Raw genomic sequence first — 27,784 nt, 5'->3', positions numbered from 1 at the left:
TCAAATCAGGCCCAACGTGGGCCTGATATGGAATGATATCAGGCCCAACGTGGGCTTTTATGCCGATTCTTTGATTTTGCTTGTTAACATCTATAAAAAGTCAAAATAAATAATGGACATCATATTTGAACTCCTTGCAATTTTGGAAATCCATATAAACTGAAATGGTTGCAATCGGAGCTCTCTAGGTCCATCAGTGGATTTTGACCGAAACTCACTCATCGACCTAGAAAGCTCCGATTGTACCCATTTCAGTTTCTATGCATTTCTAAAATTACAAGGAGTTAAAATATGGTGTCCATTATTATTTTTGGCACTCCTAGTGGTGGACTAGAGGTTTTGAAAACCCTAAATCTCTCTTTATTTCTTTTTATTTTTTTATTTTTTTATTTTTTATTGTTACTACTAGGCCTGATATCTCCCCATATCAGGCCCACATTGGGCTTGATATGAAGAGATATCAAGCCCGACGTGGGCATGATATCTCTTCATATCAGGCCTAAACAAAAAAAAGGAAAGAAAAAAGAAAGAGAGATTTAAGGTTTTTCAAAACCTCTGGTCCACCACTAGGAGTGTCAAAAATAATAACGGACACTATATTTTCACTCCTTGTAATTTTAGAAATTCATAGAAACTGAAATGGGTGCAATTGGAGCTTTCTAGATCGATCAGTGGGTTTCGGTCAAAACCCACTGATGGACCTAGAGAGCTCCGATTGCACCCATTTCAGTTTCTATGGATTTCTAAAATTGCAAGGAGTTCAAATATAGTGTCCATTATTTATTTTGGCTTTTTATATATGTTAACAAGCAAAAATCAAAGAATCGACAAAAAAACTCACATTGGGCCTGATATGGACTCAAATCAGGCCCAACGTGGGCTTGATATGGAATGATATCAGACCCACGTTGGGCCTGATATGGAATGATATCAGGCCCACATTGGGCCTGATATGATTCCATATCAGGCCTAACATGGGCTTTTATGTCGATTCTTTGATTTTGCTTGTTAACATCTATAAAAAGCCAAAATAAATAATGGACACCATATTTGAACTCGCAATTTTAGAAATCCATAATCGAATCGACTTTCAGGTCGATCGGTGGGTTTGGACCAAACCCACCGATCGACCAAAGCCTCGATGACTATTTCAGTTTATGAATTTAAAATTACAAGGAGTTAAAATATGGTGTCCATTATTATTTTTTACTCTTGGACCAGAGGTTTTGAAAATCCTAAATCTCTCTTTATTTCTTTTTATTTTTTATTTTTTATTTTTGTTATTACTAGGCCCGATATCTCATATCAAGCCCATTGGGCTCGATATGGGAGATATCAAGCAACTACAGTGACTCTTCATATGGCTAAAGAAAAAAAGGAAAAATAAAGAAAGAGAGATTTAGAGTTTTCAAAACCTCCGTCTACCACTTTTAAAATAATAATGGACACCATATTTTTACTCCTTGTAATTTTAGAATTCATAGAACCTGAAATGGGTGCAATCGGAGCTCGATCAGTGAGTTTTGGTTAAAACCCACCGATGGACTAGAAGAGCCCGATTGCACCCATTTCACTTTATATGGATTTCTAAATTGAATGAGTTCAAATATGGTGTCCATTATTTATTTTGCCTTTTAACATGTAAAATCAAAGAATCGACAAAAACCCCCACATTGGGCCTGATATGATTCAAATCGGGCCCATTGGGCCTGATATGAATGATATCAGGCCCACGTTAGGCCTGATATAAATTTCACGTTGGGCCTGATATGATTCCATATCAGGCCCAACGTGGGCTTTTATGTCGATTCTTTGATTTTGCTTGTTAACATCTATAAAAAGTCAAAATAAATAATGCACACCATATTTGAACTCCTTGTAATTTTAGAAATCCATAGAAATTGAAATGAGTACAATCGGAGCTCTCTAGATCCATCAGTGGATTTTGACAGAAACCCACTAATCGGCCTAGAAATCTCCGATTGTACCCATTTCAGTTCCTGTGGATTTCTAAAATTGCAAGGAGTCCAAATATGATGTCCATTATTTATTTTGGCTTCTTCAAATGTATTAAAATGTGATTAAAAATTGGCTAATGTTATTTCTATATTCTGCCGACAGAGGAGAGAGAGAAGTGAGAGAAATATAATGAAGAAAAGAAAAACAGTAGAAAAAGTCAAATTATCATGAGGGTAAAATAGGAAATGCTTTTAAAAAAGTGCGCTCTTTGGTAAATACCAAAGTAGTGTACGCTTTTTGATAAATTCAGATTTTCACGTGCGCCATTTGGTAAATTGCTGAATTTTTTACCTTAACTAGTATTTAATTATTCTCAATCTACTTAGACTTCTTTTCCCAGCTCCGGTCAATCTTGACTTGTTGAGACTTCCTTGACCTAGCATTTGATCAATCTTTATCTGCTGAAACTTTGACATTATCTAGAATTCAGTCAATTTTGATTTGTCGAAACTTTATCATTACCTAGCATCCAGTCATTGATCATTTCACCACGGCTTAATATTTGATTCTCTACAACCTCTTAGAACTTTCCTCTTTGCTAAGTGTATAATCAATCTTAATTAAATTGGACTTCACTTCTAATATTAAATGTTCTGTCCACCATAATCTATTTATACTTTAATTCTCTTTTATCAATTCTTTGTTAGACTTTTAACTTCCAAATATCTGACCAATATAATCCATTTGAACTTCTCTATTACAAATTCCCTATTAGATTTTTAACTGTCATGTATTCGATCAACTGTAATACATTTAGACTTCTCTATTATTAAATATTCGATCAATCTTGACTTTATTAACATCACCCTTAACCCACTAAATCAATCTTGATCAACTTTATTCGAGATCGATTGCATGAATAACATCTGTATCAAACTCTCATTAAGTTTGGCAAGCTTGGCGTCTCACTTTTACTTTTGTCAATCATATTAATTAAATATCGAAACTCGAGCCGAAGTTAGTAACTTTCAAATAATTATGGCCATTTGACGATCTAAAAAATTTATAGGTGTTTTTTAAAATATATGTAAACTTTGAGGTGTGAAATGTAATTTTTAGAAACTTTTTTACTGACTAATTTAACTAGAGGGTAAAATATAAATTATCAAATTCTGAGGATAAATGACAAAATCGGAAAATATTCTCAAGCAGGTAATAAGTGATCTCCAGCCGCTAGGGTTTCGATCAAATCGAGGAGAGAACGATGAAGAGACTATTATACTTCACCCTCTTCTGCAAAACCGTGCCTTCCGCTCGTTCTCCTCGCTCCCACGATGCTGCACTCCTCTTTGCCATCTTACCTTACTCGGCCTCGGCCACCGCCGCTGGCGCCGCATGCACCACTGGGAAGCACATATTCATGGCGCAATACCTCGTCGACTCATGTGGCTTCGACCAGGAGAAGGCCACCAAGGCCTCGAAGCTTCTCAAGAGCATCCAAACCCGGCAGCAGCCCGACTCCGTCCTTGCTTTCCTCAGAAGTTACGGCTTCGATGACGCATCGGTAAAAAAGATCCTACATTGCTCCCCCAAATGTCTTCTTTTGGACGTAGAGAAGATACTTGCCCCAAAGTTCCGAGCTTTCGAAGGTCTGGGTTTCTCTCCATCCGGTATCGTTCACCTCGTCCGATCAAATTCCATCACAACCAAAATCGAACACGAACGTACTGTGCCTAAGAGCGAATTTTGGCAAGACCTTCTCGGATCTAAGGATGCGCTGGTGAAGCTGTTCAAGAGTAACAATTGGGTTCTTGGGTACAGTATCAAGAACCCAATTATTAGTTACCTAATATATTTTTTATAAAAGGGAGAGGAACCATTGCCACATGGATGAAATGATTGAATACTTTTTGAATCTTGTGTAAGATCAATTGAATGAACAAGTTTGACCAACTTATTAAATTAAACGAACAAGTTTGAACACATATGTATTCAACTCGTTAATATTTATAAATAATGTTCACCAATAAAACTTTTATCAATATGTTAAATAAACAATGAAAATTTCAAAATGAACAAATAAAATTATATTATCAAATTCACTAACCAACCAAATAAGCTTAAAATATAAAAGTTTTAAATAAATCAAACAAACTTGATTTGAGGGTTCGGTAACATCTAAATGAATCAAGTTCAAGCCAAGCTTGAACCAAGCTCAAGCTTATAAAAAAAATCAAGCCAAGATTAAACAATTATTTCAATGATTTGATTTATTTTATGATCGGTTTGGTTCATTTTAGGTTTGGTTTGACTTAATTACCTTATCAAATAAACTTGAACACTACAAAACTTTGCTTGGCTTGGTTCATTTATAGGGATTGACATGGTATTACATGTTTGATACTTAATGGCTATAATATTCTGAAACACTATAACACTGTGAGTTTGTGAGTAGAAACGTGAAACGCCACTTTTAACTTTTGGAGGCAATGAAAACTTTGGATGGTTGCGAATAAAGTAGGAATGAACAAGTTTAAGAAAAAACAAGTGAGACTAAAGCTTTTTTATCAGTCTGGAATCAGAAGGCTTGGTCCCTACAATAAGTCATAATAATGTAAGATATGCTTTCTAGGACAGTAAACAAACCAAGACAAGCCAAGTTTTGTGGTGTTGGATCTTGTTTGATAATGTCACCGAGCCAAGCCAAGATAAGTCTAAAATGAACCAAACCGTTGAAATGATTATTCAAACTTGGTTTGGTTTCTTTTTTATTGGCTTGAGCTTGGTCCAAGTTTGATTGAGCTTGGTTCAAGCTTGCCTTGAACTTGGTTTGTTTAGAAGTTATTAAGTTTCCAATTCAAGCTTGTTTGATTGCTTGAATTTTTTTACATTTTAAGCTTGTTTAGTTGGTTATTGAACTTGATAATACAAATTTATTTGTAAACATGGTTCAATAATATTATTCACAAATATTTTACTTGAGTTAATGACTCCGGAATTTGCTGCTTTAATGACTCGTTTGCCTGAGTTAAATCATGCAACTGTTGAGCTACGCTTGTACTCATCGCACAGTGCTGAAAAATAGATGTTAGTAGTAATCAAAATGGAAGAGAAATGGTTATTTAAAAGTTGTGTTACCTTAGTTTGTTCATATAAAAATCTATCTGATAATTCTACGGGAGTAAGCTCACCGAGTTGTTTTCTTGCCTCTTTCCAAGGATTCATTAACTGACCTCCTAATAATATGGGAAGAGTATGGGAAGGAGTGAATGTCAAAGATAATGAAGCTTGAACAGAGGGTAAGGAGAAAATGTAAAAGGGTGAGTCATGTGTAGGCAAGGGACATTCTCCCTGGAAAGACATAAGGAAACTGGGGTCAAAGATGTCGCCTGGTACAGAAATAGTCTCCTGAATTTGAACAGATTGTTGAATGGAAAGGGTTGGATAAAGGGTGAACAAAGTGGGTTCAGGAGATTGTCCTCCCGTGTTCTCCTGAGTAGGATCTTCTTGCGTGGAAGGTGTTTTTCTCTTGGGTGAGGGGGTCAAGATAAGCTTTCGCCTTTTCCTTTCTTCTTGATATAGACCCCCTCCTCTAAGAGAATATTCTCAGTTAAGGGAGGTAAATCAGAAGGTAGTTCCCCAAAAGTAGTTGTTGCACTAGAGGGGGTTGCCTGACTGCTAGAAGCTTCGCCAGATGGAACACTTTGTGGCAAGCCCTGCTCAGCTAAAAGTTCTTGCTCTTTAGCAAGAAATTCTTCGTCCTCCAGAACAATCGCCTTGTCGACTAGGACCTAAAAAACAGCATCCACTGTACAGAATAGAAAATGCTATAATTAGTAATAAGATAATGGCTAAGGGGTCACATAACTTACTTAAGGAACTCGGTAACCTCTTTTGAATAGGGCTTAAGCCAAACAAATGTAGGAGATCTTCACGCAGTCATTTGTGAATGAAAAGCGATGACCAATCAATTTATTGGAATAAGTAAGAAAAGTAGGATCTCATTTGAGCCTGTTCAGATCAGGATGAGGGGGAAAAGAGGATTGCCATTTGGTAGACCAAGGGGCAGGCTCGTGTAGTCTCATGAGGAAGAAATGAGATTTCCAACCTTTATTGGAAGAAGACATTTCTTCGAAGAAGACCATCTTTGGACGGAATTGAAAAAGAAACACCTCATGTTATGATTTCTTAAGGTAAGCAACTAGAAACAGATTGCTAGGGGTAAAGGGAATGTCAAAAAGATGAAACAGCATGTATAGCCCGCACATGTAACGAAAAGCAATAGCGGCAAACTGTTGTAGGGAATGTCGAAGTATTGGCCGACCTCTGACATGAAGGGGGGAATAGGAAAGCGAAGACCGACTATTAGTTGGTCCTTAAAGAAGGTAACGTGATTAGTAGGAGGGCAATGAGGATAAGTATTGGGCTCAGGAATAACGATACGATAATCTTTAGGGATTTCGTACTGAAGGCGGAGGGCGGCTCTATCAGAGTTGTTAAAATTCGAGGGCGGGATGGGTTACTTACTGGAATCCTGAAAAGAAGAAACAGTAAAGAGAAGTGTGAAGGAGCAAGGAAATGCAGAGGGTTGCAAAGAAAAGAAATCACTGGAGGAGATCGGAGAAGATGAAGGGCAAAGTATTAAGAATGATAATTGATTAGGGTTTTTATCTGGTACAATTCAAGGGAAACCGTTCGATTAAACAACAAGAAGGAGGGGGAGCGGTAATTTACATGTAAGAAGGTGATGTTGATTTGCGAGGCAAAGCACGCCATCGCAGTTCCTGAAGCGGAGAATGTCAAAAAAGATTACAGAAAATGAGTGGTGATGCCATGTGGCGTTTATCCATAAATAGGCATTTATGAGAAACGTCATGAGTAACGCTTTTTGCATCCTAATTATTTTTCTACCCGTCTTTAATACTTCTTATAAAATAGTCAGTTATCAATAAATGGTTTTTGGAAAAGTCACTGAGTATAAAAAACACGAATCTAAGCACAAATGGTGGAATAACCTTAGTAAGAAGGCAAGCGGAAGAAAATAAGACTTAGGTTTAGTTAGTCGCCTGCATCTCCTTCGACTAGACTTGAAGGGGAGGCTAGTGATACGGGTTATGGCTAGTGGGTTCAGGAGATGACGGGGAGGTCGAATCAAGATGGGGTGGTGGTCAAAGTGGACATAGAGTGATATTCATTATTTGGTTCTGTTGATCGCCTGGCCTCGAAATCCTTAAATCTCGTCCCCATAGTTCCAAAATAGAACGCTTGTATAGGGCCAACCGATTGAAAGCGTGGTAAGATATAAGAATTCTAAGCCTTTATGATGAAAACGAGAAATAGGACGCTTAGTCAGTTATTGGTCAGTTAAACTTAGAAGAATTCAGCTGAACGAAAGGTCGTTCAGGCTCTATGTACCTAAGCCTTATATAAAGCTCTTAACCTTATATATATAGTTCTCGATACGTGTTCAACCGGGAAAAAGCTGAACGAACATAAGGTTCTTTGTGAACACCCGGTCGGGCAAAGCCCGGATGGACCCAAAGATACTTGACCTTCTATAAAATTCTCAATATGCGTTCGGCCAAGTAAAGGCTGAAGAACATAAGGTTCTCTATGAACATCCGGTCAGGCAAAGGCAAGACAAACCCAGCGATACTTAGCCATATATATATAGTTCTCGATACACGTTCGGTCGGGTAAAGGTTGAATGAACATAAAATTCTTTGTGAACACCCGGTCCGGGAAAGCCCGGACAGACCTAGAGATACTTAGCCATATATATATAGTTCTTGATACATGTTCGATCGGGTAAAGGCTGAACGAACATAAGGTTATTTGTGAACACCCGGTCTGGCAATGCTCGGACGGACCTAAAGATACTTAACCTTATATATATAGTTTTCAATACATGTTCGGTCGGGTAAAGGCTGAAAGAACATAATGTTCTATGTGAACACCCGGCCGGGCAAAGTCCGAACGGACCTAGAGATACTTGATCTTCTATAGAATTCTCAATATGCGTTCGGCCAAGTAAAGGCTGAACAAAATATAAGGTTCTTTGTGAACACTCGGTTTTCCCGGACAGACTCAGAGATACTTAACCTTATATATATAGTTCTCGATATGCGTTTGGTCGGGTAAAGGCTAAACGAACATAGGTTCTTAGTGAACACCCGGCCGGGCAAAGCCCGGACAGACCCAGAAATACTTAACCTTATATATATAGTTCTCGATACGCGTTTGACCGGGTAAAGGCTGAACGAACATAAGGTTCTCTATGAACATCCGACCGGGCAAAGCCCGAACAAACCCAGAAATACTTAACCTTATATATATAGTTCTCGATACGTATTCAGTCGGGTAAAGGCTGAATGAATATAAGGTTCTCTGTGAACATTCGACCGAGCAAAGCCTAGACGGACCCAAAGATACTTAACCATATATATATAGTTCTCGATACACGTTCGGTCGGGTAAAGGCTGAACTAACAAAGGTTCTCTGTGAACACCCGGCCGAGCAAAGCCCAGAAGGGCCCATGGATACTTAACCTTATATATATAGTTTTCGATACGCGTTCGGTCAGGTAAATGCCAAATGAACATAAAGTTCTCGGTGAATACCCCGTCGGGTAAAGCCCAGACAGACCCAGAGATATGTAACCTTATATATATAGTTCTCGATACGCGTTTGGTCGGGTAAAGACTGAACGAACATAAGGTTCTTTGTGAACACCCGACCGGGTAAAGCCCGGACGGACCCAGAGATACTTGATCTTCTATAGAGTTTTCAATACGCGTTCGGCCGAGTAAAGGCTGAACAAACATAAGGTTCTCTGTATATGTCTGGCCTGTTAAAGGTCGGACGAGTTTAAATTACTAGGAGGTATAGTACCCCTAAAATATAATTCTAACATACATGCTTTATTATATGCCTTCTCAAGTGAACTTATGACATAATAAGTGTATATATTAGTTTTTGATCTAATTCTTGCAGTATTTAATGTATGGTTGAGCGTATTAATACAATAATTAGTAGTGCGACTGGCCTGGTGGAGCGGCTGAGATGCATTCACCAGGCAAATAACAGACAACAGTTTGACAGCTTGTCATAATTGTTGGGGAATATTTCCTTGAAATCTCCTATGAAAACTAATTGTTTTCCCATTTATGAGTCAGTTATAATAGCATGCTCCTTCAACAACTTCAGTAATGGTGCGGAGCATAAATGACAAAAGACGTACATCTGTGGATAGAAAAAAGATTCCTCGGCACTACCATGAAACACTCAGGTTGTATTTTCTTTTATCACCTAATAAACTCTAATAAACCGGGGACCACTTCACTATCGCGGATGTTATATGAGGTGGTATAAAAGGAAAATCCTCTCCGCTGACAAGGTACGCAAATATTTGCATTTGAAGTCCTACTTTCTTGCACTTTGGTTACTGTTCTTCTTCCACTATGAAGAGGGGAGACTGACTTAAGCGTCGGAGGGCCTAGCTAGGGATTCCCACCCAGATCTTAGGTCACTAAAGTTTTGTTGGCTCGTTTGATTGTGTGCAGGATTGTTGAGGAGTTCCTTCAAAACTCGAGAAGCTCATTGTTCTTCGATCATAGGAGCCAGCATCATCTCATAGTCTTCAGGTAGGATCAGATATCATATTAGAATTAACAAGCTCATTGTTCTGTTCAGTATCCTATTTCTTCTCTAGGTAACAATTTTTCAACTTTAAAATTTAATCAGCTTCAGTCATTCCTGCAAAGGTGAAGGATAACACACTGAAATTTTTTCTTTTATACTGACTGAAACAAAATAAGGATAAGATGTTGGAAACTGACATGAAAGATTCATAATATATCCTAAAAATGAAGATGAGTTTCACAACTACAACATGTAGGGTTCAAGTATTTAGATAGGTGTTGAGATTTTTGCATCTGCAATAGATGTGAAGGAAAAAAAAAATACAAATCACAAGCTTGCTTGGAAAAAACTGAAAATGGAATTGACCTGCATTTCTTTTTATTAAAATAAAAGTCAAATACAATGAGAAATGCAAATATATTTATCATTCCTCCAACAATAATAAATAGCAGAAGCAAAAGTCTTATAGCTTGAGAACTAATCTCAAATAAAGGTCTGTTAAAACTATGCAAAAAAAAAAAGACTAATGTAGAAGGATATTCTACCAAACGAGATACCCGTTGTGTTTGGCTTTGATCAAATCATGCTCCACTATTGAGGTTTTTGAATGGCAATAAAAATTTCAGATATTAACCTTGGTGTTTAAGTTACCTCTAGAATCCAAGTGTTAATTGATTGACAAACTAATTTGTAAATCGATTTACATTTTCATTCTGGGAGGACTTGAAAATTAAGGACACAATATGGGAAAATTTATGATGGGGATGTGATTTTGTATAAAATAAATACTGTGCGATTTGATCAAAAGATCAAATGCAAAGGGTGTGATTTGGTAAAATGGCCAATGTTGGATGGCTTCCAATGGTAAGTTCTACCGCAAATGTGCAATGTAAAAAACAATACAACATTTACAATCCGAGAAACTCAATAGAGGTAGAAATAGGCCTCGGAAGCTGGTAAAGACTGGGGAAGTAATTTCTGAACAAACAAATAAATAACTAGGAATAACAATAATAATTTTGGTAATCTAGGTATTATCACCTCTAGAATGAGCTTCGACGAGCTGGATACCTAGATTAACGTTTCTCTCAACTCTCTCTCTCTCTCTTTCGTGCACACTTGCATTCTCACAACCTTCAGTCGTCTATATAACTTATTTTGCGAACTCAGCTAATGTTTAATCAACAGTCCTTGTGCATCATTATTTTTATTACTTGATGACTTAACCGTGCACTTGCAGTTTCGACAATAAGTTTGCAAATAACTTGTTGTCAAAACTGTAAGTGCACGGTTAAGTCGTCAAATAATAAAAATATCATTCACGGGGATTGTTGATTAAGTACTAGTTGAGTTCACAAAATATGTTATCTAGACAATCGAAGGTTGTGAGAACACAAGTGTGCACGAGAGAGAGTGTGTGTGTTAAGAGAAAAGTTTGAGAGAGAGAGAGAAAGAGAGTATGAGCAAGAGAGAAATTGACTTTGAGGGTGATTCTAGAATTTCACTGTGATGCTAGATAATGTCTATATGTATTGTTCATCTCCTTACCTCCATACTTACGCTTCTGCAAGAATTCAAACTAAATTATTGATACAGATCCATGAAAGTCACACCGAAGTGTTTACCTAATTGAATTTCAATGCTATTAAGTAAAGAGAAAACATAGAAAGTTTGATTAATTGGATACCCCTGTCACATGAGGGCCCCCGGTCATACAGTTTAGATTACACAAGTCACTTCCTAACATTAAATTTGGAAAACTTATTAAACTATAATTAGCTAATTCCATGTAAAGAATTGATTCTCATTTCAAGGCGATATTCTAGAAAGTCTGATTAAAGGGATACCCCCTGTCACTAATGTCCCCTTGATCATATAATCCAAAGCACATTCTCTACATAGTGACCAATCCTTTATATCCAAATATATGCACCACACACATTTAATCGAGCACAAACAAGGCACAATTCAATGGAACAAGTCATAAACATATCATAGAACAAGGAAATGACTAAATACATAGTTCACACATCAATATCACATCACAATTACACCCTACATCCTAGAATTCAGATGATTTACTCCATAGCAAAGGAATTACAACCAAGAGAAAGAAAATAACAATGCACAACTCAATACACAAGATAGAGAGAAGAGAATGTTTATCATTGGATTACCAGTCTTCTCGGATGAAGCCTTGCACTCCGGAAGTGGACGGATCGTTGAGATGGGAGAGGATTTTCCCCTCCTATCTCAATGATCCGTCAAGGAAGGGGACGGAACCCCAGGATGAACTTGTATACTTTCATGATTCTGTTCTGGTTGGGATATCAGCGCCTCATGGATGACTTAGACAGCAACATCTTGAGTTCGACGGGCCTTTATGCGAGTCGGTCCGAATTATATCAACGTAGTATTTCCACACCATCAATTAGTCATCTTTTACCTCCCCGACACGACTTCCCACTAGGAATTTAATTTTCTGATGAAGAGTGGAAACTATCACTTGGAACGTACTCAGTGTCAGCCTCCCTAGTATGACATTGTAGGCATAGATGGTGTTTATGATAATAAAGGGCACTTGTCGAGTCTGCAATAATGGTTCCTCCCCGAACAAAAAAGAGAGGTTATTTTGGTCATTTGGGGGTTACTTTGTACCCTGTGAAACCGTACAGGGAGTATGTATAGGATGAAATTTCTCCCCATCTAGCTGCATTTGATCGGAAGCTATTTTGAAATGATGTTAACGGGACTACCGGTATCAATAAACACTCTCTTTACTCGATAATTGGCAATGAAAGCCTTGACCACTAAAGTATCATCATGGAGGGCCTCGATTCTTGCCAAATCCTCGGGTCTGAAGTTTATGAAAAGACCTTTTCCTCTTCCTCGACTGGTGTTGATTCTGTAACTCTCCATCCTTCTACCATGAGTCTTTCAGGCATGAGTGGAGTCCTCATCTATGGGAGCACCTGAGATCATGTTCACAGTCCCTCAAGCATCGCTCTTGTTCTTGCTTGTATTTTTTCCTTTCTCTTCTAACTCTCGATGAGACCAGGAGGAACCTTGGGAAGGAGAATGAGATTTTGGGTCAATTAGTATCAATATCGTAATGGCGACGTGGCTAGTAAGGTTTAGGAGATTTTCTTTTGCTGGGCTAACACCGATTGGCATTCCACTGATCAACTACTTGTTTCAATTCCATCGCATATTGCTAACAATCTTAAGTGGAGTGAGTGCTTGATTGATGGTAGACACAATATCGAGTCACCTCGAGGGACCCTAGATCATATTCAGGAGCAGGAGTCGGAGCTACTTCCATTGTTTATACCACTTTTTCCCCCTTCCCCTCCGATTTGTGAACTCTCGATTTCATAAAGGCGGAGGTTCTACAATTTGGATGAGTGAAGATGAGAGTTGCTTCCTTTTTCTTTACAGATTGGGCTTCCTCGACTTGAACATACTTAAGTGTTCGGGCTTGTAACCTATCAAAGTTGGTCAGGGGCTTCTTCATCAAGGATCTAAAGAAATCTCTATCGATTAAACCCTACAAGAAAGTGCTAACTTACACTTCGGGGAAAACCAGGGGGCCATCCATGACCACCCGATTAAATCATTGTAGATACTACTTCAAGGTTCTTTAGGCTTTTGCTTGAGAGCAAACAAATCATGTAGGGGTTTTTTGATATCTTCGATTGGTGGAAAAGTATTGCATGAATACCTATCTTCAACTCCTCGAAAGTTCGATTAGAAGAGGCGAGAAGATGGCTAAACCACCTCTGCGCCGAGCCAGATAGTGTTGTTAAGAAGACTTGACACTTGACGTCATTTGTATTCAGATGTAATAAGGAAGTGTTTTCAAATTTGCATATATGATCTTCAGGATCGGTTGTACCGTTATATTCTCTTATTTGTAATGACTGAAAGTGTCCTGGTAACTCATTTGGAAGGATGCTCTTTGAAAACGGAGGGCCCCGAGGTAGTTTCACCCCTCCATAAATGGAGGCTTTCCCTTTCAAAGGATCTTAGTGGGGTGTTTCTTTCATGGATTCTACGGAAGATACTCTCATGACTGACGTGTCAATTGGTGCGAGAAACATGTTCTGCGGTGTTTCCATGGGTCAGGAGATCTTCTGGTGAGGTGCCAACGTCACTTCAACTGACCGAAGTGATGATTCGATTGGCAGATTGGTTCCTGGCAGAAAGGGTTGTTGAGGCTGCTCTTGCAATATTGCTTACACCATTGTAGCTACCAATATGTCAAAATCCTCTATTGTCATAGAGATGACATTGAGTCTTCCGGTGCCATCCATCCTAATGTCCCAGTTCAGATCTTAACTCAATGTTCCCACAGACAATGTCAATTTGATCTTGCCTAAGAACGCCAACGAACGAACTACCGGTAAGTTGGCGGGGATGCTAACATAGTCATCAATCACCTAGCAACAGTGAGGATTGATGGCTAGATTTGTTGGAATCTGGACAAAAGAAGATGAAAGAAAGAGGGTTACAATGACAGCCATGGGATTCCCCCGCGCTGCCACTCTGACACTCAAGTAAATTTTCAGCAAAGGAGCAAGAAGCAAACGAAGAGGTGTTTAGGATTTTGGATATGCGCGCGCGCATATCTTTGCCCATAAGAGCAGATCACCTTTTATAGGATGATGGTTGACGTTTTAATCATGTCCCGAGATTCACACTGTTATTTTTTTCCTAAAATAATATGAGATTTGTGGAATTATTATTCTTTTACAGAAATAATCTGAGATTTGTGTGATTGTTATCATTTTTCTAAAATAATATGAGATTTCACGTTGAGGTATTAAGAAGATGAGGGCCCAAAGAGATGGGATGCTAAGGAGTCGGGGCGCCAAAAGACGAGGTCGACTCAATTTTCTAGTAGCTTAAACTGCCACCTCAGCAAGACCATCAACCTCCCTTATCCATGTGACACTCTCTAGGGGTTAGCAAAAAGTCAGTAAAATTAAATTTGTAAGTAGCTCGAGTTGAGTTTGTTATGATTAACCAAGTTAAGTTGAGTCATGTTTGTTTTACACGCCTTGTGTCTAAGTGTGCAAGAGCTTAGGAACACAAGTAGTCGAGTGAAAGACACACCAGACGAGAAGGATGCCACGAGAATTGAGTCGACGAGTTCGGTGCATTCAAGGGATGAGAAGCTGCGGAAGAGTACACTGGTGGAGCAAGAAAGACACACGCAACAATCTGAGAGATGAGAAGCCAGGGAGAAAACTCGCTTGAGGAGAAAGTCCAAAATCTTAGAATGAAGGGTTCTACCTTGAAGACCCGAGGCACCTCGATTGACTGGAGGCGCCTCGGGTAGTCTAGATTGTCTCTACCGTAGAGAGGTGCGGAGGCGCCTCTGCGAACTGGAGGCACCTCAACTAAAAAGGTTGGGAGGCACCTCGATTGAACTAAGGCGTCTTCACGCAAAACTCAGCCATAGTAACGGCTACTCATAGGAGGCACCTCAGATAGACTGAGGCACCTCAGATAGACTGAGGCACCTCCATGCGTCCAGAGCCATTGGATAGATCAACACTGATTGGATCAATTTTGCTGAGCTGGAGGCGCCTCAAGCTCAACCGAGGTTCCTCCAGTACCATGTCAGCCAATGATAAAAAGTGTTCTAAGCACTATAGAAAGAAGGGATATCTTCTAGCTAAAAAATAACACTTGTATTCGATTTCCAAGTCTGTTTTGCTATTTTCCAAGATGTAAATCGTTATACGAGGCTTCTCCACCTCCGACCTTGTCAAAGAAGGAGATTCTTACTAGTGTTTACTTCTGGATTGGATTAGCAACCTCCCTGGTTGCGAACCAAGGAAATCAGTAGTCTCGTATTTCATTTTATGTATTTTTTTATTTTAATTTACAAGTGTGTGTTAACTAAAGCCCAAAAATTGAGAAAGGTGCAACTTTATATTGTAAGAAATTCAACCCCTTTTTGTTGGCCAACGAAGATCTAACAATTGGTATCAAAGCGAGGTACACTTTAGAAGGACTAACTTCCAACTAAAGCAACACGAAGATGGCCTTAGCGAGCATTCAGCTGCCAAAGTTTGAGGGAGATTTCACTACATGGAACAGAAAATGGAGGTATTTTTTAAGACTAATTTTGAAATTTTATTAACTATCAAATATGCTTTTGTAGCACTTAGAGATCAGTATAATGATGAAAAAGAACATCTCTGGAGCAAAAAGGAGCAGGCTGACTACATGGCCAACGGAAAAGTATAATTACATCTGCTAACTATATTACCACCACAAGAAGTCAACTGATTGGTGCATATGACTCCACCAAAGAGCTCTGGGAGAAATTCCTGAAACTTCACGAAGGGACCTCGACGGCTAAGCTAGCGAGACGTGACTTGCTGAGAAATCAGCTGACAAACCTCCGGCTGAAAGGAGGAGAGTCAGTCGCTCAACTATACGCCAAACTGAAGGAGCTGATTACCGAACTCATAACTCTCGAAGAAATGGTAACGAACAAAGACTCCCTAATATATGCTCTTAATGCTTTTCCGAGGACCCTAGATTAGAAATCGATAATCGACTTCTACTACATCTCTAAAGATCTAGAGGTAATACGTTAGAAACCTTATTTTCTACATTAGAGCTTCACGAATCTAGATGTGCAGGACTAAGAAAGGAGCTGAGTCAAAACATTGCCCTAAAAGCAAAAATGGACGAATTAGACTCCGAAGCTTCTCTCGACAAAGATGAAGAAGCTTTTTTGGTAAGAAAGTTTTTAAAAATTTTAAAATCTAACAATTTTGACAAAAGACAAACAACAAAGCCTTTTCAGAGTAAAATGAAGGTTTGGTTCTATAACTGCTAAGAAAAAAGGCATTTCAAAGATAATTGCCCGAAGCTGAAAAGCAAAGGAAATGATAAAGGGCCAAGCAGATCCAAGCACAAGAACCTAAAAGCAACGTGAGACAAGTACTCATCTGAGTCCGAGCTAGAAGAATACGCTGGACTAGCACTGATGACAGATCACCAAGAAAATAATGAAAGCTCGTCTGAAATGGGCATCGATGAAGTGGGGATAGGTCAGAAGAAAGCAGTGATGAAGGGGAAGCACCAGACTACGAGAACAATACAGTAAGTGACGTACGTCCCTTATCTCCCAAAAAATTGTACGAGTTCATAAAAATACTTTCTAAAAGTTCATTCAAATTAAAAACAAAGCATGCACTATTAAAAAGAGAAAATGCCAAATTAAAGGTTAGTTTAGCAAAAAACATGTTTATGAGAAGATTCTGATAAATTGAAAATTAAAAATGACAAATTATAGGATAAAATAAAAACATTAGAAAAGAATTATGCAAGTTCAAATGTTCAGAACTTTAAAAATTTTTAAGAGCTAAATTGATATTTTAGATTTCACAAGGATCAAATTAAAAAATTGATATGAAAATATATTCTAAAAAATTATCTTGTTAATCCAGTAGGTAGAAATTTATTTTGAGTTCTAAAATACATTTTGACCTATTAGATAATTTTTAATTTTAAATACTACAAATTAAATTGTATTAAATTGTTCAAAATAGTAGCATTAGTATCAAAATCACTTTTCATATATTTTCGGTTTGAATTTTTTTATATTTTTCTAAGATTAAATTTTATGTTCAGCATGCTTCCTTCTTATGTTTTGTGTTAATTTTTTTTTCTGTAAAAAATAAAGATGTTATATACTTACAGAAAAAATTTAAACTTTTCCAACCGTTATATTATTTTTAATTTATTTTTTATAATAATAAATTTTAACGATTAAAGATGTTTCAAAAATTAATTTTTTAAAAATTTAATTTTTCTATGATAATGAAATTTGTTTTCAGTTAGATTAAATTTTTTGACGATTATATAATTTTTTTAAGAATTTATTTTATCGAAATATATAATTTAAAATTTAAATTTTTCAGAATTTAGTTTTAAAAAACTTGATTTTTCAAAAGACCATTATTTGTATGTATAGAAAATCAGCAAGATTTTTAGATGATAATATCTATTTTTAATGATCATATCTATTCAAAATTATTTATTACGGTTAAAATAAAAATTATCTATTTGTGAATATTTTTCTCTTGGTTCATATCCCTTATGCTTAATATTGACAAAAAATTTCAGGATTTTTCGACATCTAAAAATAGTTTTCAAATTATCTTTGTCAAATTTGATTTTAAATCCCACAAATTCGAATATTTGAAGAATAATTCTCTAAAAAATATTCAGACTTGTTCACTGGTTTAATCACCCTTAAAAAAATTAGATTTTTTTAATAATTAACCCTATTTTTTATGTAATCAAATAGGCAGAGTTGTTATTCAATTATTCAATCTAGGTGTGGAGTAATTAAAAGTGAATATTACTTGCATTTCTTTTATGCTTAAAATCTTCATGTTATAATTGTTTTTTAAATATTCTTTAAAACTATTTGTTTATTTAATCCTGATTTTAACTTGAGTTGATACACATCAAAAAGGGGAAAATTGTAAAGATCTTGGGTTGATTTTGATATGATCAATTACGTTAAATTGGGTTCTGTTTATTTTTAATGTCTTATGTCAAAATGTGCAGGAGCTTTGAAACACAAGAAGTTGAGTGGAAGACGCAGCAGACTAGAAGGATGACACAAAAAATGAGTCGATGGGTTTGGTACATCCGAGGGACAAGAAGTTGCGGAAGAGTATACTAGTGGAGCTAGAAGGACGTGCGTGGCGGTCTGTGAGATGAGAAATTAGGGAGAAAGTCTGTTTGAGGAGAAAGTCTAGAACCTTGGAATGAAGGATTCTGCCTTGAAGACCTGAAGCACCTCAGTTGACTGGAGGTGCCTCGGGTAGTCTAGATTGCCTCTGCAGTAGAGAGGTGTGGAGGCATCTCCGTAGACTGGAGACGCCTAAGCTGAAAAGGCGGGGAAGCGCCTCGGTTGAACTAAGGTGCCCCCACTCAAAACTCAGACATAGTAATGGCTACTCACAGTACGTGCCTCAAATAGAACTAAGGCACCTCCATACGCCCAGAGTCGTTGAATAGATCAACACTCATCGGACTAGTGTCAAGTCAACCAATGGTAAAAAGTGTTCTGAGCTCTATAAAAAGGGATGCCCTCTAGCTAAAAAACAACACTTGTATTCGATTTCCAAGTCTGTTTCGCTATTTTCTGAGCTGTAAATCGCTGTATGATGCCTCTCTACCTCTAACTTTGTCGAAGAAGGAGATTTTTGCTAGTGCTTACTTCTATCTTGGATTAGCAACCTCCTTGATTATGAACCAAGTAAATCGATAGTCATGTATTTCTTTTTCTGCATTTGTTTTATTTTAATTTACAAGTGTGTGTTAACTAAAGCCTAAAGATCGAGAAAGGTCCAACTTTATATTTCAGATAATTCATCCTCTTTTGTAGCCAACGAAGATCTAACAGAATTAACTGATTGAACTAACTGAAATTACAAATTCAGTTCGGTTAATTAAATTTTTTTTTAAAAAATACAAGTTATTTCAGTTTAATTGTTTCGGTTTTGATTTATAAAAAATTTAAAATCATGTTAAATCAATTAAACCAAACCGAACTAGGAGTTTAAAAAATAAAATCCCTAATTCCTTCGCAATCTCACTTGTTGGCCTTCTCTCTCCTAACTCTCCAATCCTCACTCTCACCGAAGCCCCACACTCTCCCATCGTCGCTCTCGCCAAAGCCAAGGCCCTCCCCTTCTTGTCACTCTCGTCGTTGGTGAGATTGCCGCCAGCAGCCCCTCCCTCACTCAGCCAAGGCCAGCGAGCAACCAGCACTTCGGTAGGAAGATGAGCTCGTACTTGTTTGTTTCTAGGGTTCTAAAGAGTTGGAATTCGTCAAAAGCAGAGCCGGTCCTGATTGTTGAAATGCCCTGGGCGAAATTATTAAGTATGCCCTAATTTTATCCTTCCATCAACTTAATTAATAATTATTTTAATCTATAAAATTTTATTTCCAAAAATACAATGAGAAAATTTTTTAGTTGTAAGAAGCTTTTGTATCTTATGATAACGGTTCCTTTTTTATTTATGTATAAATTTCTGTAATTCAAACCTAGAAATAAGAATGAGACATCAATTCCAAAACTATGAATATAATTTTTTTTCCTATTCCTATACTATTAAATTATCCAAGATTAATAATTCTATTTATAATCAATTTCATTCAGAAGACGAGGTGTTTTCATAGAACAATCACTTAAAATTCTTAGCAAAAGAACATTGACAATGGAGAAAATTTTAACTCAAGAATGTAAAAAAGATAAGCATAGTAATTTAACAAAAAATCCTGACACCAAACTGAGAAACAATAAAAAAGTGTAGTCTAGCTAGTTTACCTCTATAATCTTTATTTTCAACATCAGCATAGAAATCCAGAAGAATGAAGAGAACACCAAGAAGACCTATCATAAATATATTCACTTTGAGTTTGAGTAACTTAAACAATATATTCAACGGAGTAATTAAGAATTAAATATTTTTATCCTAAATAAGTAAAAACTCGATATAAATGAATTAAATTTTATGTATAACAATCCATGCAATAACAAAAATTAAAAATACTATAAATTTTTAAATTTTCATGATGATATATAATTATGAACAATAGTATAAACAAAGAACAATAAAACTTGATACAAAGAATGTTCGATTCAAAATCCACTTATATAAGACTTTACGTAGATATCATGCAAGTTTATAAAAAAGCAAAACTATTATATTCAATTAAGGTTCAAAAAAAAAAAAGATAATAGTAAAATAATTGATATTTTTTATGGTGAACCTACCAACTATCTCACAATAATATATGCATGTTTAGAATTATTACTCCAATTTATGAATATGAGCACTGCTCGTATTTTGAAATTTATGAAATTATACTCCAATATAGGCATGTTTTAGACTTGCCTATTACTCCATAAATATCTTTTATCAATTAGCACAGCTAGTATTTTGGAGCATTTTGTAAAGATAAAGCTAAACATGACTATGATGACTACGAGAACACTCAAATATTAGGAAACAAATAATACTCATCCTCACATAACCCAAATTTATGCCTAATAAGAAAAATACCAATTTATGCATAAATAAAACATGATTAATCATGTTAGGGTCAATTAAGACCTAAACATGAATGGAGCGGAAATTTCTAATTTATGCAAAAATAAAACATGATTAATCATGTTAGGGCCGATTAAGACCTAAAAATGAATGTAGCAGATACTTCAATTTATGCAGAAATAAAACATGATTAATAAGAAAAAGAAAGGCACAAGTGTATACCGGTTAGGGAGTTTCGTCGCGGGGGAGGGGGCAGAGCTTGAAACTAGTTCAGGAACTACAAAAAGGCGACAAAGAATGTAGAACAGCGGAACGGGCAAATGAGCACAAAGCTAGCATCAATCAGTGAGGGGTGAGCCGCTCCTCATAAGATCAATAAAAGGAATGGAACTCAGAAGGGAAGCGCAAACAACACAACAACCGATACAGAGGCAGGGGCAAGCATCCGAAGGGAGCGCAGGGGTCTCACTTTTCTGTCCAACACATTTTAAAGCAATTTGAATGAATAAAACGCACCTTACACCTTTGAGAAGGCAAGATCACAAAGAAATAAGAAGGAAAACAAAACCTAGGGCACAGTGGAATCCCCAATGGAGGGCTAGAGACGGCTTGTCTCGCCGATGGAGGGCGCCTTTGTGAGAGGCAAAACCGTCCCTGGTCCAGGGAGGGTTTCACCGTTTCAGCGACGAGAGAGGGAAGGCGCAGCGGCGGCGAGGGAGGGTGCGGCAACTGCGAGTCGAGTCTGCGAGGGAGAGTTTCGGCGATAAGGGAGGGAGCTGGGAAGGTGCGGCAAGGGAGGGTGCGACGTGGGAAGGTGCGGCGAGGGAGGGTTTCAACGACGGTGAGTAGAAATCGTGAGGTTAGGTTTCGCTGCTTGCTTCGATGAGGGAGGAAGTGAAAATTAGGCTTCGCTGCTTGCTTCGGTGAGGGAGGAAGTGAAAAAATAATAATTTGAAGGGAAAAAAAACTTATTATATATATATATAAATATAAATATAAATATAATATAATATGTGCCCCTTAAAATTTTGGGCCCTGGGCAGGGGCCCTGGTAGCCCTGGCCCAGGGCCGGCTCTGGTCAGAAGGAATCACGAGGGAACGCCGACTGAGAAGGAGACTTAGAAGTTGCTGAGGACATGGTGGATTGTAGGAGCACAATGTGAATGCCAGATCCGAAGCGATGTCTTCATCTGATACTTTGTCCACTTTCTCTTCCAGTCGGAGTCTGGAATGTCCTCTTGCTCAAACTTCCTAAAGACTTCTGAATTTCCTTTCCAAAGAGCAAATTTCCTCATCAGCAAAAAGCAAACAACTTCCGCTTTTAAGGAGTTCGAAATTAGGGGATTCGACCGGTCAGTTAATTTGAAAAAAAAAATCAATTTGTTCAATTTCGATTTGTCCGATTCAATCGGTTTAGATTTCAACTGAATGCTGACATTCTTTGATTACCCATGATCACTTGATTTCATCCTTAACAAACCAAATTAATTTTGGTCGATCCGAAGTCAATTGCATTACTAATCTCTCTGATAGATAACTTTCAAATTATTATAGTCATTTAAGGATATCAAAATTTTATAATTATTTTTTGAAAATATATGGAAACTTTGAGAGGTGAAATCTAATTTTCACTAACTTTTTTTACCGACGAATTTAATTAGAGGGTAAAATATAAATTATCAAATTTTGATTATAAATGACAAAATCGGAAAATATTCTCAAAAGCAGTAAATACGTGATCTCAAGCCATTGCCACTAGGGTTTCGGGAGAAGATCAAATCGGAAACTTCAAAGGAGGAGAGATCGATGAAGAGGCTACTTTACTTCTCCCTCTTCTCCAAAGCCGTGTCTTCCCCTCGTTTTCCTCTCTCCCACGACGCTGCCCTCCTCTTTGCCATCTTACCTTACTCGGCCTCCGCCACTGCCGCCACTGCCGCCGCCGCCGCCGCATCCACCACTGGGAAGCACATGTTCATGACCCAATACCTCGTCGACTCATGTGGTTTCGACCAGGATAAGGCCACCGAGGCCTCGAAGCTTCTCAAGGGCATTCAATCCCGGCAGCAGCCCGACTCCGTCCTTGCTTTCCTCAAAAGTTACGGCTTCGATGACGCATCAGTAAAAAAGATCCTACATCACTCCCCCAAATGTCTTCTTTTGGACGTAGAGAAGACACTTGCCCCAAAGTTCCGAGCTTTTGAAGATCTTGGTTTCTCCCCATCCGACATCGTCCACCTCGTCCGATCGAATCCCGACACCACCAAAATCAAACACGAACGCACTGTGCCTAGGATCGAATTTTGGCAAGGCCTTCTCGGATCCAGGGATGCGCTGGTGAAGTTGTTCAAGAGTAACAATTGGGTTCTTGGGTACAGCATCAAGAAGAGGATCCAGCCCAACCTTGAGATGCTTCGGGAATGCGGCGTGGATGGCCAAAAGCTCGACTTTATCTTGCGCTTTCACCCAATGTTCATATCGCAGAAAGCTGATACCTTGAAGTCGTTGATCAGTCGCGTGGAGGACTTGGGAGTGCCACAGACATCCGGGATGTTCCATTGCACTCTGTGTGCACTGTTCGTGGTCCACCCAAAGAAATTCAAGATGCTAATGGATATGTTCTGGAACTTTGGGTGGTCGCAGGGTGATTTTGTTGCAGCAATCCAAAAGGTTCCTAATCTGCCGCGAAGGTCTTTGAAGCATTTGCAGAGAAAAATGGAGTTCTTGATTAATGAAGCTGGATATGCTTCTTCTTACATCGCTGCACGTCCAGTACTATTGACACTGAGCTTGGAGAGAAGGTTGATTCCCAGACATCGGATCTTAGCAACCTTGAACTCTAGGGGGCACTGTGAAAGGAATTACAAAGTGGCAACATACATGGTGGTTTCCGACGCCAAATTCATAGAGAAGTACATCATCGTCTATAAGGACAGGTATCCAGATCTGAGTGAACTCTATGCAAGCTTAAAGCACACAATGGCTTCTGATTAGGGACTTCAATGAGGTAAATCAGTTTTCCCCCTGCAAGTTATGGTTCATGCACTGTATGACTTCTTTGTCAAACTCTAAAGCTAACATTTATGCCAACAAGCATGAATATAAGAATTTGAACAATCATGATCTTGTTTTGCATGTCAATATGCATGAAGATAAGAACAATTTGCAGGATTATGATCTTGATTTTGCATATCAATTGAGCTAAAAGATCACTGATTTGTCGCATATTATGTTAGATAATTGTTATTCTTGTATTCATGCAGCCCTTTATGAACATACAGAAATTTTTCCTTGTTTGAGTATTAGTTACCTAATATATTTTTTATAAAAGGGAGAGGAACCATTGCCACATGGATGAAATGATTGAATACTTTTTGAATTTTGTGTAAGATCAATTCAATGAACAAGTTTGACCAACTTATTAAATTAAACGAACAAGTTTGAACACATATGTGTTCAGCTTGTTAATATTTATAAACAATGTTCACCAATAAAACTTTTATCAATATGCTAAATAAACAATGAAAATTTCAAAATGAACAAATAAAATTGTATTATCAAACTCAATAACCAACCAAATAAGCTTAAAATATAAAAGTTTTAAATAAATCAAACAAACTTGATTTGAGGGTTCGGTAACATCTAATTGAATCAAGTTCAAGCCAAGGTTGAACCAAGCTCAAGCTTATAAAAAAGAAATCAAGCCAAGATTAAACAATTATTTCAATTATTTGATTGATTTTATGATCGACTTTGTTCATTTTAGGCTCGGTTTGGCTTGATTATTTTATCAAACAAACTTGAACACTACAAAACTTTGCTTGGCTTGGTTCATTTATAGGGATTGACATGGTATTACATGTTTGATACTGAATGTCTGTAATATTCTGAAACACTATAACACTGTGAGTTTGTGAGTAGAAACGTGAAACGCCACTTTTAACTTTTGGAGGCAATGCAAACTTTGGATGGTTGGGAATAAAGTAGGAATGAACAAGTTTAAGAAAAAACAAGTGAGACTAAAGCTTTTGTCGGTCTGGAATCAGAAGGCTTGGTCCCTATAATAAGTCAAAATAATGTAAGATATGCTTTCTAGGACAGTAAACGAACCAAGACAAGCTAAGTTTTGTGGTGTTGGATCTTGTTTGATAATGTCACCGAGCTAAGCCAAGTTAAGTCTAAAATGAACCAAACCGTTGAAATGATTATTCAAACTTGGTTTGGTTTCTTTTTATTGGCTTGAGTTTGGTTCAAGCTTGGCTTGAGCTTGGTTTAAGCTTGGCTTGAACTTGATTTGTTTATAAGTTATTAAGTTTTAAATTCAAGTTTGTTTGATTGCTTGAATTTTTTACATTTGAAGCTTGTTTAGTTGGTTATTGAACTTGATAGTACAAATTTATTTGTTCATTTTAAAAGTTTTATTTATTTATTTATTTAACATGTTGATGAGAGTTTTATTGATGAACATGGTTCAATAACATTGTTCATAAATATTTTTCATAAATGTTATTCACGAATATTAACGAGTTGAACATATGTGTGTTAAGCTTGCCCGTTTAGTTTAATGAGTTGTTCAAAAAAATATGATACTGCTACATTACCGACCCCCTTATGACTATCGCACGCCATTGAGAGGGAGTTCAGCAAAACCCAAATTAGCAAGTGCATAGGCAGGGGCCCGCAGAGGTGATGAAATCCTCTGTTGAGTTAAAACTATTAATTAGTTTAATGAATTGGTTAAATTTATTTAATTGATCTTGTGTGTATTGAACAAACAGAAACAAATTATTATCAAATTGAATATCAAATTTGTTCATAAATATTCAATTCACGGATGAATCCCTTAGGAATTAAGTGAAGGAATTAAAAGGGTAATTAGATGGACACGACAAGCACTCTTTCATTAAGCAATGTGGAAGTGTTTGGGAGAATAGGAAGTGATAGAACTTTGTCATGGTTCCTATTTCTCCATGTTTTGCACCTTATATTTGTAGACCTTTGTCATGGAATACGGGAGGATTGTTTGGGTTATAGAAAAAGAATGGGTCATGTTTTGCTGGGAATGATGATGAAGTTGATGAATTTTCAAGTGATAAAATACAAATCTAAGGAAATATAAATCTTAAAAAAAAAATTTAGATAATTTAACAAAAAAATGAATTTTAGTGCAATAATTTTACAATGTTCAATATAGTTTCATTAAGTATCATCTATGCAAAATTTATAGGAGTTGAAATATAATTTAGCATTGGCGTGTCAATTCTTTAAAATAAAAAAAATGATGAAATAATTGAAAGATAATTTGCGAACACCTGAAATAAGAAGACAACAAATACAATTAAGCTAAAGCTACCTTTTTTTCCTCCTCCTCCTCGCCTCCTTAATTAATTTTGTTTCTAAAGATTAAGAAAGGAAGATATTGCCCCCTGATCCAAAGATCCCTGCATCTTTCACAATAATCCTCACGCTTGTATTATTGTTACATGTGTGTTACTCATCAAAGACAATTTTTTTTTTTAAATTAAAGGGGCACGATTTTTTTTCATCAAAATTGCTATCGAATCAAATCTTAACGGATGTTTTTCTCCGTAATAACCTCATACGAATATGCAAGGAATGATAAGGTCGATGGAGTGGAAGGGTTTGATCAGGGGTTTCTTGCAATTGACTAAACCTATAACCAAGCAATAGATCAGGATTTATAATTAAAGACTCAGCTACGATGTATTTAATGGACCTGAGAATGTTGACTGTCAGAATGGAGCACGGATCCTCTCGACCACAAAGTGTGGTTTAGAGGATGAACCAACTCATTCATAGGTAGAGTTCTATGGATCCCACTTGCTATACAGGTGGGATCCATAAAATCCCACTTATGAATCACCTCTGGTCCAGGAGCGGACCAGGGGTTGCGGTCCAGAGGATCTGGACTGGTCAGGACAAGTTTCCATGTGTATTTCCCCGATTTATCTTGGTATTGGTGGAAAATTTTTATGAAACTAAATCGATTATCCCAGATTCATACTTGATTTGATTAATTATTTTTTATAACCAACCAAGATTAATAGTATATGAGAGGTGGCTTCAAGAACAATTAAGAATGGATAGCTCAATTGAGTAGAGGCTCTAGAACCAGAGGTTCTTAGGTGAAGAATCCAAGGTAAAATGAATTAAACTAGAGAAATTATTTTTATCATTTGGTTCAATGAGGATTTTATAGGGAAAAAGGAAATGAATATAAGATTTAATTTGGGTGCCCTTTTCATGAAAATATATATATATATATATATATATATAATTGTCTTTTGCGATGATTTTAATAATAAAGGGTATCCTTTTGCCTAATCTTGTTTCACCACTTACTAAGAATTGGCTTTGGCCTTCATATGTTACTTTCATTGTAAGCAAAAGAAGGCCCTTTATACCTAGGCAAGCCGCAACTACTATTTCGACTATTTTTATGTAATTATGAATGGAACAGAATGCAATGAGACAGAACAGACTTGATTTCATTGCAATATAATGAATGGAATAGAACATAATGAGCGAATCTACTGAACCAAATAATAGGGATAGGATCTTCTGGTTCAAAAAGTAGATTAGGGGATGGATCAGAATGTAATTATGGTCGAATCGTGATCTCGATTCAACCGTAATTGGTTGCTATTACTTTCTGAATTCATATTCCCATCAAGGTTGTAGTTTGGGTCGGGATGGACGACCGGAGGCCGCTAGCAGTAGGCGGGTGGCCGGGCTATTGGGCGCTGAGCGAGGGAGGTCTCTGGTCGCCTATCCTGACTCAAACTATAATCTAGATGAAAAAGTGAATTCAAAGAGAGATCAACAATCAATTGCGATCGAATTATGACCACGATTCAATTATAATTATATTATGGTCCATTCTCTGATGTATTTTTGGTGGATCAAAGGATCCTGGCTCCAAACAATCCAACTGATTCTTAAGATGTTTATTTTTTTTTTCCTCAGTTTCGCAACCTAAATTGAGAAGCAGTCAGAGCCAAGGGGCTAAGAGTGATAAAGCAAACACCAAATCTAGACTATTAGAAAACTAAATGCTTATGGGGAA

The 27,784-nt window shown here is 37.2% G+C and overlaps 2 protein-coding genes across 2 annotated transcripts; both read left to right on the top strand.

Annotated features, from left to right (window-relative positions):
* The first annotated feature begins 3,223 nt into the window (after window positions 1-3,223).
* Window positions 3,224-3,898, top strand: LOC121994885. The gene is made up of 2 exons (XM_042548773.1): window positions 3,224-3,774; window positions 3,886-3,898. The coding sequence occupies exons 1-2, from the start codon at window positions 3,224-3,226 to the stop codon at window positions 3,896-3,898; spliced, it is 564 nt and encodes a 187-aa protein (XP_042404707.1).
* Window positions 3,899-22,398: 18,500 nt separating this feature from the next.
* LOC121996490 (transcription termination factor MTERF15, mitochondrial-like) lies at window positions 22,399-24,027 on the top strand. The gene has a single exon (XM_042550480.1). It carries the CDS (start codon window positions 22,507-22,509, stop codon window positions 23,689-23,691), a length of 1,185 nt encoding a protein of 394 aa, XP_042406414.1. The 5' UTR covers window positions 22,399-22,506; the 3' UTR covers window positions 23,692-24,027.
* Window positions 24,028-27,784: the final 3,757 nt, after the last annotated feature.

This window comes from Zingiber officinale, chromosome 6A (genome assembly GCF_018446385.1).
Source record: "Zingiber officinale cultivar Zhangliang chromosome 6A, Zo_v1.1, whole genome shotgun sequence".
NCBI classification, from domain to species: Eukaryota; Viridiplantae; Streptophyta; class Magnoliopsida; order Zingiberales; family Zingiberaceae; genus Zingiber; species Zingiber officinale.
This window is presented reverse-complemented; position numbering and strand designations above follow the sequence as displayed.

Bases quoted from the DNA above. Each gene is read 5' to 3' on its own strand.
- LOC121994885 (XM_042548773.1), top strand. From the start codon at position 3,224: ATGAAGAGACTATTATACTTCACCCTCTTCTGCAAAACCGTGCCTTCC.
- LOC121996490 (XM_042550480.1), top strand. From the start codon at position 22,507: ATGAAGAGGCTACTTTACTTCTCCCTCTTCTCCAAAGCCGTGTCTTCC.